Here is a 16686-nt window from a genome sequence, read left to right as displayed (position 1 = left end):
TTAAAATATGCCTACCTGCCTTTTGTTAAACAGCATAGTAGAAGAATTTAAAGTATGGCCATTAGTTACCTAGAAGCTGAAGGGTGACTACAAACAAAGCCAGGATTGTTACAGTAAGCTGAACTACCCAGTGGCAAATAATGTGACTAACTCCCATTTCAAGCCTACAGTTGTCTTTGCTCTCATCTCATGCAACTCACTATTTGCTTGGGTTTCCCCCCCTAAACAGGGCCCCTTCTTCAAACAACTAAGGTGGGGTGACAGGACTAGTCCAAGTAAATGACTTGTGGTAAGGCAGGCTAACCTGTTTTCACAGCTCTGCCCATCAACTAGGAAGTGAGCCTGCCTGTAAAGTAATACAAAACCATTCATGCTGCTTGGTGTCCCTTACGCGAGACACAAAAACACAACTCTGTCTATAGCTGTATTGTCTGGCCCTGGGGAAACAAACAGGTTAAAAAAATTGTGCCTTTTCTCCACAGCCTTAGGAGATAACTGGTTACCTCAATGCTACCCCATCCAACTTTTTTTGAAAAAGGTAATACACACCAGGATGTTGTAGGAAATATTACAGTTACTTAACAAAAAAAATACCTTCCGCTGAAGAGGTGACTGAATTTCAGGGATGAGTGAAGCATTGAAACAGCATTAGAAAATTTTAAAGGTAGTAACTCTGATGCAATTTAGCTAGACACTCCTATTCGTGCAAGAAGTGCTATTAATTTTAGTGACCATAACAGCATATCTTCCATATGCTGGTACTCTGAAATGGCTTCACAAAACTGAGGGTCAAAGGTAAACATGCCGATAATGAATATCCTGTTGTAATAATTGTTCCTAGGCTGTAAGAATGTTTGCATTATTTTAATATGAAGATTTTTAAGCCATAGGGGGGAGGGAGGTGTCATTCAGTGTATATATGGCATTTGTTTAAATGCTATAACTGGTGTTCTTGGGAAGGAAGTCACTCTTCAGCAATTTTTGTGCCTTACTGTCTTAGCTAAAAACAAAAATTATTGCATTTACACAGTACAAAATACTACAAGCTAAAGAATCCCCTGCAAGTTTTTACAATTAAAATATACATGCTTTACTTTATTATATAACACTGATACACCAGCTGTGATCTACTCATTGTTTTGAGGGAAAAGGGATTATATTACAACTAGAAAGCACAAATCATATTTAAAATTTATGTAGTATATTGACAGACTTTCATAGAAAAATCTATACAAGTGCTTTAGTGAGAAAATATATACAGTCACAAACCTAGTCACTTACAGATCTGTATTTGATTTTGGCTTTTAGAATGTAAAAGTAAATAAGTGCAAGTAGGTACAGGTATTCAAAATATATCACTCTAGAATTCTCCCTTATACAAAAATAATCTTACACCTGTTTCACTTTTCTGTGGCAAAATTTTGGCTTTAAGGATGAGCCATTAACACAAAATAGCTATAGGAAATAATACAATCGTTCACGTTTTGGTTTAGCTAATCTGTACTCGTTCTTTCATAGTTTAATAATCAATACAAAAAACACACGAGCCAGAGAAGGTACCTCACTTAGAAAGCATTACATATTGAACTGCATTTAGGATGACCCCACTTCTAGGGGAACTACATAATGGAATTTTAAACACTTTTCTCCAATGCGTGAAAGAATAAACCAAAAACCATGAAGCCCTCTTAATACAATCTGCCTCACATAAATAGTTAACACTTTTCCCTCAGAAATGAAATGCAAATATGTTGTTTATTAACTGGAAAAAACGTTGCATAGCATTGAGATTTCACTGAAGGGTGTACTTCTGGAAGTCGCCAGCATCTTCAGGTCTTTTCCTAAAGAATGAGCAATTGCTTCAGCTGAGGTATACAATGCTGATGAGCCTCACGGACGTTAGCATGCATCAGGTTTAACCTTGCCGCAGCACAAGGTATTGTTAGCACACATACAAGATAGATTTGTTTTGTAAAGGTGCTATTGAATATACTGTGGTTTTAAGACCAAAATGTATTGCATTAATTTACTCAACAAATCCTTCTAGAAAGCTAGCCTGATCTAGTATAGATTTGCATGTACAACTGTCTACCTGTATATGAAAGTCTACTTTCTGGGCTGGCACCTGATGGGTGGAGACAGGCCCATGAATCCAAAAACTATTATGGTTTAATGCAATACTTCTTCAGATAAGGGCTTAATTTTACCCAGGTGGCCAATGATTTGGAATTCCAGGGCTTGGTTAGAACAGACTAAAGTGTATTGTAGCGAGATGATTTTTGTGATTAAAATTTGATCCTAAATCAGCAGAGCGTCTCCTTTAACTTTTGAGGAGAAAGGAAAATCTAGTTCATATTATACCCTAAAAGGTGACACAGGAAAGGCTATTTAGAAATAAACTGCCAAGTTTTTGCTACTGTATCATATCTTTGCCTTCACTTAAAGATTAACAGGACTAGTGAATGTTAAAGGAATTTAGGCTTAAAATGGTGCCTTAAGAAGAGGAAGACCTCAACATGGAGTCATGTGTGAATATTAGAAAAAAAACATTACATTAACCTCACCTTGCCAATGTGCAAAACTCAATTGTTTGGGAGTCAGTGTCTAATAGGAAGAAGTAGGGTGGACTTGCTGAGTAACATTCCAGTGGCATGTGACTTCAGTAGTTCCTTCTCTCAAACAGAGTGTTCATAACACACTTAGGTCCATATTCCCAGGATCTTTGTAGTGGTTTTACTCACAATATTTCAATGTCCCATTTCTGTGAGAATTCACTCTCCAGGGGGTGATTTACAATTACGTAGTTCTTGTCATAATAATTTCCTCCTAAAAATAGACGTTCATTAAGGCAAGGTTAATGCAGCATACTTATAAACAAAACAAATAGACTGCTGGTCGTTCAATTGAGTGTATATATAGTACATTGAAAATTATCTATAAAATACAGAAAACTCGTTGCAAAGTTACTCAGACTTCTAAGCTTTAAAGTGAATCTGTTAAAAATGGACTTTTTCCTAGCACAATCAAGAGCTGTCTGAGGTTTTAGAGGTGGAGAGTGGTTTACTGTCACTGGGAGTACAGCATTGACTCTTCATGTCTTTGTGCGTTAATTTATTCAGCTGTAAAATGGCTACAGTACCCGTCACTCTGTCCGATGGCATAGGGGTGCTGTGTCTTAATGAAATGTTCATAAAGAGCAGGAGCTCTCCACCTTCCACTCCCTCTTTTGGATTTATCTGCTCTTGAGGGCTCTCAGCTTCTTTCCACTTTAAACACCACTACTGTACTTGTCAACTCCACCCTGTGTCTCCTCTACTCACTCTTTCCATCATTTCTTCCTCTCTGCTCTCCAAGTCTGTACCCTCAATCTTCACTTGACCCCTCCTCCACAGTCAAATTCAAGTGCCTTGAATTTTTCACCTCAATCCCCTCCATTCAGAGCCTTTGAATGGGGAGGGTAGTAGCATTCAAAGGTTATACACAACCTCTTCACAAGAAAGGGTCTCTTCTCCCTATTCATTCTCCTCCATGTCTCTGCTGCCTTTGTACTCCTGACCCCTCGTGGAGATCTTTGTCCTGGGTCTTCTGTGATTGTACCCTTTTTCTCCTCACCTTGCTGAGGGCACTAAAATACTGATCATAGAAACGAGAGGTGGGATAGACCTATAACAACGTCAGCAGGCTTATTCTATACAGCATTGTATGTCACAGTACAGTTTCTGGTTCTTAAAACTAGACCTGATAAACAGTCTCAAGCAATGGGTTTGCTACCGCTTCCCTTTGGAAATCGCTAGAGAGCCTATTTCCCCCCTCATATTCATCCTAAATCTCACTCCCTTCATCCCAGTGCTCCTAACTCTGTTTCCTTGTATTGTCTTCTCTGAACTCTCTCCATTTTGTCAATAGATTTCTTGCATTATAGCACTCAGAAACAAACGTTAAGATTTCAGCTGCTAGTTTCATGCATATTGGCCAAATAAGAGTTATATAATTGCCAAAGAGATAGAAAGCGCTCTCTCAGTTTTATTATTTCCCTTAGAAGGATTTTTAGTTTCAAGTGTACCTCTGTGCTCAGGAAAAGCCTTTTTGCCAGGGTGAAGAATTAAGAACTGTAGAACTGAAAACTGGCTCTCAGCCATTCCCTTAAATGCGTTTCTACTTCTTGTAACTGGCAAATCCAGAGCTACTGCTACAACTATCAGCACATTTTACAGGTGTAGAATGCTACAATCCTGAGCCAGGGTTTGTTCTCTCCAGCCAGAGGCCTTTCATTTTCTGTTTCCCACTTGACTCCAGGTAGCATAGACGATTCCTGTGTTAGAGCTACCGTGCATTTTGCATTAACAGGTCACAAACCGCAAATACCAAAGAGTTAAATGCTCCTAGGGACCTGCTATTTATAACTGCATTTTAAATTTCTTTTCAGACACCCAAAGAATATAGTATTTAACAACTATATTATTCCTGTACCAACCTGGTCACTTCAATATTAGATCCTGCATTAAATAAAGCAGCACAGGTTTAAACAATTTCAACATGTATCCTGTCAAATAGACGCTGCTTTTTAAAATGTCTGATTTCATATTTTAAAACCTGTCATCTATGTTGCTAATAAGGACAATTTTGTATTTAATGATTTAGGATCAAGCTACGCACAACAAAATTAATGATTAATTAAAATTAAAACTTAGGAGCCCGAATTACTCTTGATTTAACCCCTGTGGGCTAGGAACTCTTTATTGGTGCTGATATATTTTTCATTGCGTCCGTAAGTTCTAGTTGCAAGAAACAAGAAGATTTAATCATTAACAGCAGCGTCAGTAAACTTTTAAATAAAGTGAACTATATTTTAAAAACAAAGGTGGTCTTGGACATTTTCTCTCCCATTTACCATTGTGCAAACCATTTCCTGCATTTGTGACTGTATAACACCCCTCGGGTAGCTACAGCAATTGGTTACATGGAAAAGGATTAATAAAGTAATGTATTTTTAGCTCTTTTAAAGCATCTCAACAGCTGGAAATGAAGAGGAGACAGTACTATCAGATCAGCTTGCTCTCTGCTTACCATGGTTAGAGAATCACTGTACCATTACATGCTCCCAGGGCTACCACACTATTGGCAGGACTTGAGCAATTCTGCTTCCTAAACAGCAATGCTCCCTTTTAGCTGCACTTCCTGCAACACAGTTCTGCCCAGCAAGAATTAGATGTAGAGCCCAGGTTGCCTAACTCCTAGTCCTATGCGCCAACCACTATCCTGAAAATTTTAAGAGCAAATGATCTGCCCTCCCGAGTGGCTGTGTAGCTTATTTACACTCTACTCCTGCTGTCATTAAAAGTACATGGCAATAAGATCTGGCTCTTTATTACAGTAGTTGAAAGTGAGGCTCTACCACAGCATACTAGAAAGATTGAGTATGAAGAAGCCACTGGATACTAATCTGGCTTTACACAGGGCAATGTATATAGATATGGTATTTTACATTTTTTGGCTGTTTTTCACTGTACCAAAATAGGTTTATGGTATCGGGGGGTGTGGTGTTGTTATTTTGTTAGGACATAAAATTGCATTTTCATCTTGTTCAAATGCTGCTTCCGGACATTGTCTTTCTGCTCTCCCTAAAGTAAAACTGATAAGTGACTGGTCAAACAGCTGGGATCAGCTACAAGGAGCAATGTAAAAAAAAACAAAAAACAAATTGTGTTTTTCTACATTCATCTGCAACATAGTTTTCAAAATGTTCCCCTCAGTAAATGTTAGTTGTGAAGTGGAAACTGGTGAAAGTTACCAAGATTTAGGGAGTTATGGAATAGCATGACACTGCTTTTCTCAGTCTCATACACTAAAAGTGATTGGTAAAAATACATAGTTGTGGATTGGAACATCTGTCACCTCACCCAACAGAGTAAATGGACTGTTTAATATTGTGCAAGCTCGTTGAGGGTACAGATAACTGGAACATCCCAGCCAGCCACAACTGCCTACAGCAAAAACATGCATTTATAATAGCAGATGAGCTTTTTAGTACCTTTGACATCGAGAACCAGTTGATCACTGAGGTATGAACTGATGGTTCCATCCTTATTGAGTCTCCACTTCTGCCTAGCCTTTCCATGTTCTGTCCACAGTGCTACTTTAGCTCCAGGTAGGTCTCTGCCACTGACAATATCAAGACATGCAGCAATAGCCTAAGAGATTTGGAGGAAAAAAAATAACAGTAGAATCTGGTTATTGCGACCATGACGCCTCAAAATAAAAGTGTTGTAATTAGCAATAGACCCCACCACTAAGCTCTGAGCAGATTACATTCATCACATTTACAACTAATAGCTTGTTCACTGGGTAGATTAGCATACATTATTCCTGACATTTCTAAAGGTAAATAATCACCATTTTATTTTAATTAAGTAGAATTTTCAGGCAGGCTTTATACAAGAAAAAGAAAACCACAAGCAATTCTTTACTCCTTCCTTTGCAGGTCACTTTTAAATATCTGAAGGCCTTATTGGGTACATGTACAGAGTCAGCAGACACAAACCTTCCAACCCAGGTCGAAAGACTTGCGCTAGAGGGGCTCGTGCTAAGTCTCTAAGAATAGCTGTGCAGAGAGCACTTAAGCCTAGGAAGGGAGTGGGCTTCACAGCCCGAGCCACAATTTCAATACGCTGTCTACACAGTTATTTTTAGAGTGCTAGCGTGAGCCCTGCTACCTCGAGTCTGTCAATCTGGGCGGCTCACTGCCATGGCCTATGTACACATGCCCATTGTGACCCTCTTTTATACAGACTGGAGAGACAGTGCAAGGCCTTCACAATGTCTACACTGCCAGGGTGGATTAATTTTAATTATGATTTAAATTAGCAAGCCGGAAACCTTGATTTAAACAATCTATTTTAATTTGTTTCAAATTTGTATTTTAGTTATTTCCTTAAACAAAGATTCATTCTCATTGGGTTGATAAAACATGGATTTGAAGTAAAATATAGCCTTGACACTAAATTTGGTGCTTCTTTTTGCTAACCAGGAGTATGCAGTATACCAGTGGTCACCAACTGGTCGATCGCAATCTCGGGTGGTGCAGCAGGGCTCCCCACCTGCCCCGGCCCCACACCATTCGTGCCTGCCTGCAAGCACCGTCCCCACAGCTCCCATTGGCCAGCACCCCGAACCCCCTCCTGCACCCCAACACTCTGCCACAGCCCAGAACCCCCTCCTGCACCCCCAACACTCTGCCCCAGCCGAGAGCCCCCTCCCACACTGCAAACCCCTCAGCCCCAACCCAGAGCAGCCCAGTGAAAGTGAGAGAGAGTTGGGGAGAGCTAGCGACGGAGGAGGGGGGATGGAGTGATTGGGGAAGGGCCAAGGTAGATCCTGCGTTGCCCTTAAATTCAAAAAGTGCTCTTGGGCGTAAAAAGGTTGGAGACCACTGCACTATACCTATACATGTATTTATATAGCTTAACTTGCATTCATTCAGTTTCTTAATTTTTATGTTTTTTTCATTATTTTGGGAAATGGTGAATGACATATTTCTGAGTTTTTTTTTTTTTTTTTTTAAGTGATTTGTGTCAAGCACTATTTGGATGGAAATTCAAAAGTGCATAAAAGACAGCATTTGATTTTTTTAAACTAAATAAAACTATGTTAAATGTGCTGGACACATGGAAAAAAATTTATCAAAACATGTTTTGCATTTAAAACAAAATGATTTATTAAACAGGGGAAGTATTATCTGTAGTTAGTGAACTGAACACATTGTTTTGGGTCACCATGTCCTTCAAGATTTTAGAACTAGAAGATCTCATGTTCTCACACCTTGTTTTCATTCATAGATTGGAAGAGGAAAACAAACTTTTCTGCTTTTTCAATTAGTTTAACTTTGAATGAACTAGTCACTGAACTGAACTACCTGAATAAACCAATATGTAAAAAAATATTCTTTGCACCTGCAGAAGAGGCTACTACTGTCAAAAGCTGGTTTAGCACGTCAACAAACTCTAGTTCCAGGTGCTCAGCCAGTGACTTCCACCAGTTCAGTGGTTTGACTTCCTTAAACTTGTCAGCAAATATGTATTGCTTAATATTATTGTGTATTTTATTTAAATTATATTAATAGATTACAATAAGTTGAGACCTTAACATAGGTTGACATTTAAAAAAAACAGACCTGTATTTAATTTAAACAAAAAAAACCTTGTTTAAAAATCATTGATTTTTATCCACTCCGGGAGCAGGAGGAGGAGCACTCCTCTTGCACGTGTGTTGCTCCAGGAGGAATTTGGTCTCCCCAAGGCAGAATTCAGCCAAAATCACTCCCTGGGGACCTGCACTGGGCTCCACTCAGGGTTGTATCGAACAGCACAACTACGCATCAGAACTGCAGTTTTTCCTCCTTCAACTCAATTTATATAATTATCATTGTATGGATTAATACAATTTATTTAATTTTTACTGAGACGATACTGCCAGCATATTACTATTACACAAGCAAAGCAAAACGAGGAAGGATGGTGCCCAGTGGTTACGGCGCTAACCTGGGACTTTGGAAACCCAGGTTCAAGTTCCATTCCCTGCTTCACCACAGACTTCCTGTGTGACCCTGGGAAAGTTACTTTGTCTTGTTGTGCTTCCGTTCCCATCTGTGAAATGGGGATAATAGCACTTCCCTACCTAATGGAGGTGTTGTGAGGAGAAACACATCAAAGATTATGAAGTGCTCAGATAGTGGGGGGCCATTAAAAAGTACCTAACAGATAGAAAGCAAAACACAATGGGGAATCAGAGAGTGTCGTAATATGTCCAGGGGTACATTTTCATCTCAATGCACAGATGTTTACACAAGAAGTGACTATATCACATATTCATATGTTCAGAGCAAGTGCACCTTTACCTGAAAACATGCTGGAAAGTTAAAGAAGTTGGTTTAAAAAGCTGTACTGAGTTAAAAGGCTTTTGGGTTGTTTTTTTAAACGTTTTCCATTTACATAGCAACCAAAGCGCTTGCACTATGCTTTATATAGATGACTTGGTTCCTGCCAGGAGGAATTTCTGTCTAATTTAGACACAGGTAATACGAAGAAGTAAGATGTAAGGCTCAGGTGTGGGAGCAGCAGAGATGCTTGATCTAGGGGTGCTGGCTTGAAGTGGTTTCCATTAGGTACAGGGTTACAGTTGGGTTCAATGGCTCTCAGCACCCCCACTATATAAATTGTTCCAGCACCCCAGGGAGCAGACAGTGAAGGGAATCAGTGATAGAAGGAAGTGCGGTTTAAGGAGAGCTCTGATGGAAGAAAGGAAGGCTATTATAGGGATGCAGGAGGGGACCATGGAGCCATGGAAAATGACTCACAGTCAAGACAAAAGGAGAGTGGGTTTATACATTGCACTTCCAACATTCAGTAACTCACCTTGGATTTGAAAAGTCCATGACAGTAGTGCCAGATCTGGGTATTCTTGCCATTGTATGAAGAAACACACACTGAAGTAGCTCTTGCATCTGATAGGTTTCCAGTGACTGTCAAGTATTTATCCTGGGCTCGGTTCTTTATTCTGAAGTAAACTGCCGGCTGATAGTTAGAAAAGCACCATTATACTGTACATGTATAAGCAGGTGTGAGCAAAGCCTCCCACCAGCTCCCGCACAGCTAGCATTCTTACAGCAGTTTTCCCCACTTCCTTTTCCATTCCAAAATGTCTTTTACATATTCAGTTTCAGACAGGTTGTTAAGTGGGTTTGGTGAATGAAAGAACATGCTATAAAAAATTGTTCAAGAGACAAGGTATGGGAGGTGGATGGTAACAAGCAACAATGGCTTCTAATGTGTAGCCATTCATGTTACACTTTTTTGCTCATGAACACACACAAAAAAGGGCACTGAACTGGTATCACCACCGACTCAGCTCATTAAAAAAATTACAGGGGAAGTCTGCAAAGCTATTATTGAGAGGTTTTAGCTTAAGAAACAGTTCCTCCATGACATACCTCAGGGCCATTGAAACAGCACTAGTATAGTGCATTGTGAGATATAGGGATCTTTATTGAAAAAAGGAGGCTCAAAGCTGCTGACAAAATTCCTCCTGGGATTTTTTTTTTTTTAAACTGAAATCTAAACATCACGCTCATTAAAATCCTGCCCTAAAAAGCCCACCCCAAAACATCTGCAAATATGTGCACAATTATGCCCCACCATTAGAGAGAATCTTCATTATAAAGTCATTAATTGAATAATTTTTGTCCATCCATTAAGTAGTAGTCACTTCTGACATGTTTCACTATCTTTTTGCTAGTTATTAAGTTGAAAACTTTGATTTCGCTCTGTTGCGCATCACTGAGAAGGCAGAAGAATATAAGCAAACAAGCTGCAGATTGTTTTGCAATATTGTCCCGCTCTCCTTTGGGACCAGATCATATCCCTACACCGAAAACACTGGCAGCTAGACAAATATGCACGCCCTTTAGCGATCCAAGCAGCTTTACATGCATACATAAAAAACAGCATTTAAAAAAAATAGCATCTTGTAACATTCCTTGGAGACTCTGTGATGGCAAGAGAATGGACATGGCAGATTTGCATGCCCAAATGCAAGTGACGTGAAAGATAATGTGATGTTTCTGAAGTGAAAGGCTGTAACTTGACAGACAGACAGTAAGAGTCCGGATCAGCTGTCCAACAGCAGGTCTATGGAGCAAGCAAGCCCAGTGCGTAGGGCAAGGGTGGCCAAACTGGCTCGCAAGCCACACGCAGTTTTTTTTACCATTAAAGTGCGGCTCACAGAGCCCCGCCACACATACACACACCCATTTCCACGTACCAGACCGGGGGGGCGGGGGGGGAGGGGCCAGGCGCAGGGGATGAGCTTGGGACCTCTGCCTTGCAGCGGGGTGGTGGGGTAAAGGCTTCTGCCCAGCAGAGAAGGGGGGTCTTGGGGCTTCAGCAAGAGTGGGGCTGAAGCCCCAGGCCCCGGCAGGTGTGCCCTGGCTTTCTAACCTATGAAGATTGTCATATGCAGCTCGGAGGGCCAGTAAGTTTGGCCACCCCTGGCCTAGGGGATGGGAGTGCCTCACACTGCTCTCAAGCAACCCTTCTGACCAATGCTCTGATCAGCACTGACAGGCTACACGGGCTGCAGAGTCCAGTCTCCTTTTCCAGAGATGGGTATCAGCACTGCAAGGATTGTGGGGTAGAAAATGGAGGCATTCTCAGAGGACCTATCCTCCTCCCAAGAAGAAGAGACTTAATGGGAGCAGAAAAATATTTAAATAATGAATTGATGACACCTCTGCACCGAACACACCCCTCTCCACCCCAGCCCTGGATAGCACCATACACTCTGCAGTTACATGCGGACAATTCTGACCCTTGTTTTTTTTTAAATTAGCAATAATTGTCTTGACTCAATTATCAGGCTTGTTTGTAGCCACCATGAAGCTACAATGGATCACTAGTTGGGTTACCAGTTCCAAAGTATTCCAGATAACATTCATAAGGATCTCTGGTATTCTTCTATTTCAGAACATAAAATCCTGATCACCTAAATCACTTCTCTAAATCTTGAAAAAAAACTGTGAATAAAATCCTCTGTTAATCCAGTTCTCAGATTATCATCCTGGCTCACTAGAACATTTTCCAAAGTGAATCTATTGTGAAAAATGACACAGAATGCCTCACTAAATGGAAAAAAAATACAATAAAATCCATCAGGGGAAATAGTTCCATCACTTCTATTTAGATTGTTTATAGGCCAATACAGGATTGTTTTTATACAATGAAAACTGAAAACAATGCAGAACCTAAAGGAGACTGAGTTAAAAGCTTTAATAAACCCTCAGTTTTTTATTAAGTTAAAAAATTCTCACAGTAGAAAAGAGCCTGGGTCACTTGCAGTTTTAAACTAAAATAATTGGTGGATTCTCTGTAACTTGAAGTCTTTAAACAAGTCTATTCCTCTCTATAAGCCTGATCCAAAGCTCACTGCAGTCAATGGAAAGGCTCTCCGTGACTTTTGATAGGGCCTAGTAGCCCACACCAGGACCCAATTTCAGGGGTAAAATACTGGCTCCACTGAAATCAATAGCAGAACTCTCATTAGCTTCAATCGGATCAGGATTTGGTCGGATTTCTCAGCCGATACTTATGTATTGAATTATTTTTTTTAAAGGAGTGAAAAAGGGCTTATTCCCAAAACACTTTTTCCTACAGTACCTGCTTCATAGGACGAAGGGAGCCAATTATGCTCCAGCCACTGAATTCAGTCCAGTTTGAAATCTTGCTGGGTTCTAGCAGAATTTGTTTTCCTGAGAAATTTCCTCCTTCGTATGCAATCCACCTGAATAAAGATAGAAAACAAAACCCTAAGATGCTATACTCTAAATATGGCAAAACAAAGCTACATAAATAATATTTAATACAATATTTTTAAACCCAAAGGCTTTTCATGATAGTATTATACTGTATTTATATTACTGTGCCAAATATGTAGAGTACCTAAAGTGGGTTAAGAGCTTTCTCCTATATCAAGATCTATTTTGTATTCCCTAATATTAATATGAAAGCTGGAAACTACTTTAAACTTTTGACCTGGTCACATGAAGATTAAAAAAATCCCTCTGTAGACATGGATGGTGTGTACAGGTTTAACGGGCATGTGCATGGGATTGCTGCATTGCACAAGCGAACTACACAACTCACTCTAGGGAGCACCGAGAAAGGCTTTGCAGCACACTACACTGCCACAAAGTTTAGTTATCAGAGGGCAAAACAGGATCTCACACAACTATGTCAACATGTGAAACAAACTACAGAAGAGCCAAACAAGGTTATATCAAACTGCACTACAGGACCAAGAACAGGCATGAGAAATTTAAACCTAACTAACTTTCAGAAAGTTACAAACTGCTACAACAGGATTTTACATAGTAAAATAGGGTTACCATACGTCCGGATTTTCCCGGCCATGTCCGGCTTTTTGGGCTCCAAATCCCTGTCCGGGGGGAAAGCCCAAAAAGCTGGACATGTCCGGGAAAATCGGGGGGGCCGGGCCAGGGGCTTGGGGGCTGGGACGGGCTGGTGGAGCGGGGCCGGGGGCTCCGGGGCCAGCCGGCGGGGCCGGGCCCGGGGCTCGGGGGCTCCGGCGGGGGCTCGGGGGCTCCGGCAGTGCCAGGCCGGGCCGGGGGCTCAGGGGACGGGCCGGCGGGGCCGGGGGCCGGGCTGGGGACCGGCAGTGTGGTGCCGAGGGCCTGGGGGCCGGGCCGGGGACCGTAGTGCTGGGCGGGCCGGGGGTGGTCGGCCAGGGGCCGGCACCCCAGGGCCGGGGCCAGCCTGGGCTGCGCCTCCTCCCCCCACACTCCCCCTTACCTGCTTCAGGCTTCCCGCGACTCAAATGTTCGCGGGAAGCAGGGGAGGGGGCGGAGACTTTGGGGAGGGGGCGGAGTTGGGGTGGGGGCGGGGCTGGGGCGGGCCCGTGGAGTGTCCTCCTTTGGGAGGCACAAAATATGGTAACCCTAAGTAAAAACATCTTTTCAATCATAGTATTATTAACTGTAGAAGCATAACACATCACTGATACCATTTATACCTGTACTAGAATACCATCTTCAAAATATACCAAGAGCAACACACAAATTGCTCCTCCACTATACAGATTCTGGCCTATACACATTACAGTGTTGCCTGCAAGCTGTATCTTTGAGCATCAGAGATATTCAGATCTTGGATTTGTATCTAAGGGATGTTCTTTTGCGGACTGTGAATTCTCCATGCTCTTCTCATGAGCTCATCTGAGCATAAAGCATGCACTATTTTTACTATGTTTCCTATTTTATGTGCTTGAATTGTGATGAGAGTTCTAGTATCCATCATTTGCCTCTCTCACTGTACGTACTTTGGAGAAAGTTCTTCTGATCATGCACACTTCACTCACAGGCAGTGCATGTTTGTGTATAAGCCTCAAAGGAGTCCCGTAAGTCCTGACTAACAGCTATTCAATAAGACCGACAACAGTTATAAATTCCTTCCTTTTTATTTTACCATATTGCTGACAATTTAACTTTTTTGAAATGCTTTCGGGCAAAATCGCTGCACACTCGGAGGTAAGAACTTCAGTCTTAGCAGTGCCCAATAGTCTCAAGGTAAATACAGTGTCTATTACCAAAGCGTTGTTCTAGTGCATAAAAGACAGGAGAGAGGGAAATAAGATTTTTTTGTAATAATAAAAAAAACAACTGCGGAACTGTGCCCGTATTCAATAAACAAGAGAATGTGAATTGCAGCCATAAAACCACAGTGCTTACCCTTGGTATTCAATAGAGACTAAGAGGCTACAACTCTGTGCTCATGAGGAAATCAGTGCAGTGCGATTAGTCCTGTCACTCAGGTGACACAGACCTCAGCCAAAGGAATGCACAAACAAAGGTGCGCATTCAAATAGGATTAAGAGAACACAGACTTAAGCTGCTTTTTCAACCCATTGTCTTGCAATGGACTTACGTATTTGTCACACTCAGCTGCAGAGACATATCTGCATCTTGTTCTTGGAAATAAACCTAGGAAGAGTCATTTAGACTGACCCCTGATGTACACTACAGAATTACTTTGGTATAACTACGTCGCTTGTGGGGGTGAATAATCCACACCCCCGAGCAACATAGTTACACTGATCTAAGTGCTGGGTTAGACAGTGCTTTGTCAGCGGGAGAACTTCTCCCACCGACAGAGCTACCACTTCTCGCGGAGCTGGAGTTATTAAGCTGACAGGAGAGCTTCTTCACCAGAAGCACTACAGTGGTGCAGCTGCAGGGGCGCCGATGCAAGTTTGTAGTGTAGACCTACCCTGAGCATTTTGCTAGCACAACTAGCTAAGCTGACCTTCTGTGACCTGGCACACCTGAAAGAGTTCTAATAGCTGATCAAAGTTTAATATGAAGATAATGTCAATGTCAACTGTGGGGGTGTGGCCAATAAAGCTCTTATTGATTTTATGGTTTAAAGGCCTCTGCTGCAGTTTTACTGAACTTTTAAATCACAGTAAAACTTAACTCAAAAGATAACCACAACTGATACCCAGCACCCCTCAGTCCTTCCACCCAAAGCCTTTAAGGTCTATAGGCATGTCCATGCCCAGCCACTCAGGGATATGGCCCCCTCCAAGCTGCAATCCCTACCTAGCCTACTTCCCTTGGTGCCTTTGGCCTGTGCATGACAGTAAGATCCCACCCCATATACACAAACTTGCAGATGTCTTTAGCCTCTTTATTTGCCAAAGCTGACCTTACATTTTGGGACAATAGGACAAGGGAACGCTAAATCTTGCTGCATGGACTCTCAGTTGAGACAAACAAGCCCTTCCTGGACCACCCAGAAGGAATCCCAATGAAAGCCCTACAATTGTCCAACACCTATTCCCTCAACCCTGACCCAGAGATATTTCAAGATGCTCAGAAACAGGTGAAAAACCACCAGCAGCTCAGCCAAAACTGTTATGGGGAGAGGGGAGGGGAATTTCTTTCCAACCCTGAACTAGCCCTGGGGGAGACTCCCTCAGGACTTTTCCATACCTGCGCTGACTCTTCCCAGATGTAGAGAGCCTGTTAACATGGCCAGCGATAGTAAGCAGTGAGAGGGAAGGTTAGTGCTCCTTACTCCCCCACCCCGTTTCTCCCTTGTATGGGCCTTGGCCTCCCATCCCAGCCAATCCTGTCAAGGTGGAGGATTTAATATCCCCCACCCACATCCCCATGTGAGGCAGAGAAAGCCCACAAACATCCCCCCGAGCAGATCCTTAAAGGAAAGGACACTCCTTTATGCTGGTCCATGGCAAACCGTGCTAACACCAAGGAGGTAGGAATATGTATGTTCACATTTATAATGAAACGTTAGCAGCTAGGTGGCAAATGCAGACAACACTAGCCTTTCCTCTCCAAAGGTCTCAGGCTAAAACTGGATTAGGTCACAAGGAAAATTAATTTGCTATTCTCAACCTCAAATCTTGCTGCTGTTTGTCACTGGCCTCTAAACTACCTCACAACAAGAGCAAACAATCTCTATTTAGTAAGGGCTCAGGACTGGAATGGCAGTGATGTTGAAACCAGAGGGAAAGCACACTGGCAAAGCTGTTTGAGGCAGTGTACACACCCCCATGGGTCTACAGCCACTGGTAATGCCCTCTTAAATCGCCCAGAAAGGAAGTTCAATCATTAACCACCTTTGCAAAAACTGGTTATGTGAAAAATAAGACTGTGCATTTCCATGAGGCCAACCCAATGCCACTCCCAACCCTGTCATGGTCCTGGAAGTGCTTCAGGCCATATGAAGATAACCCTCAAAGAGAACTCAGAGGATCAAGGACGTGGGCATGGCTGGATCACAGGTGGGTCACAGAGGGTGAGGATTTCACTCATCCTTACCTTTACCTTAATTTTCCTGTAAAAAGCACTTTAATGTCATTTGTTTGAAGTGGGCAGCAACTTTATACAAAGCCACTATACTTAGCACTGACCGCTCACACCTACTGCTAAGTCTGCTTCACACAACAGAGCCGAATAGAAGGGTGGGAACAGCCTTACAACACCAGACATTTCTATCATTATTTATTAATCGTATAACTGTGCTGCCTAGTGAGGGACCAGGTCCCCTTGTACTACCTCTTGTACAAACACAGACTAGAAAGAAGAAGGAAGCTCAGCAC

The 16686-nt window shown here is 42.0% G+C and overlaps 1 protein-coding gene across 2 annotated transcripts in view; it reads right to left on the bottom strand.

Moving 5' to 3' along the window:
- Positions 1–817: 817 nt before the first annotated feature.
- CRYBG3 (crystallin beta-gamma domain containing 3) overlaps positions 818–16686 on the bottom strand; it is a 136569-nt gene continuing 120700 nt past the window's right edge. Inside the window, exons 19-22 of one of the 2 annotated variants that reach the window (XM_034791429.1) lie at positions 12207–12330; positions 9411–9569; positions 6032–6191; positions 818–2826 (exon numbers count right to left, since the gene is read on the bottom strand). In XM_034791429.1, the coding sequence (XP_034647320.1) occupies positions 2738–2826; positions 6032–6191; positions 9411–9569; positions 12207–12330 (532 nt within the window). In that variant the 3' untranslated portion in view covers positions 818–2737. The remainder of the gene's footprint in view (positions 2827–6031; positions 6192–9410; positions 9570–12206; positions 12331–16686) is intronic. The other variant, XM_034791436.1, reaches the window with a different exon arrangement.

The sequence above is a fragment of the Trachemys scripta genome, chromosome 1 (assembly GCF_013100865.1).
Source record: "Trachemys scripta elegans isolate TJP31775 chromosome 1, CAS_Tse_1.0, whole genome shotgun sequence".
Taxonomy (NCBI): Eukaryota; Metazoa; Chordata; order Testudines; family Emydidae; genus Trachemys; species Trachemys scripta.
The sequence above is the reverse complement of the archived record's forward strand: the minus strand, read 5'-3'. Positions and strand labels throughout refer to the sequence as shown.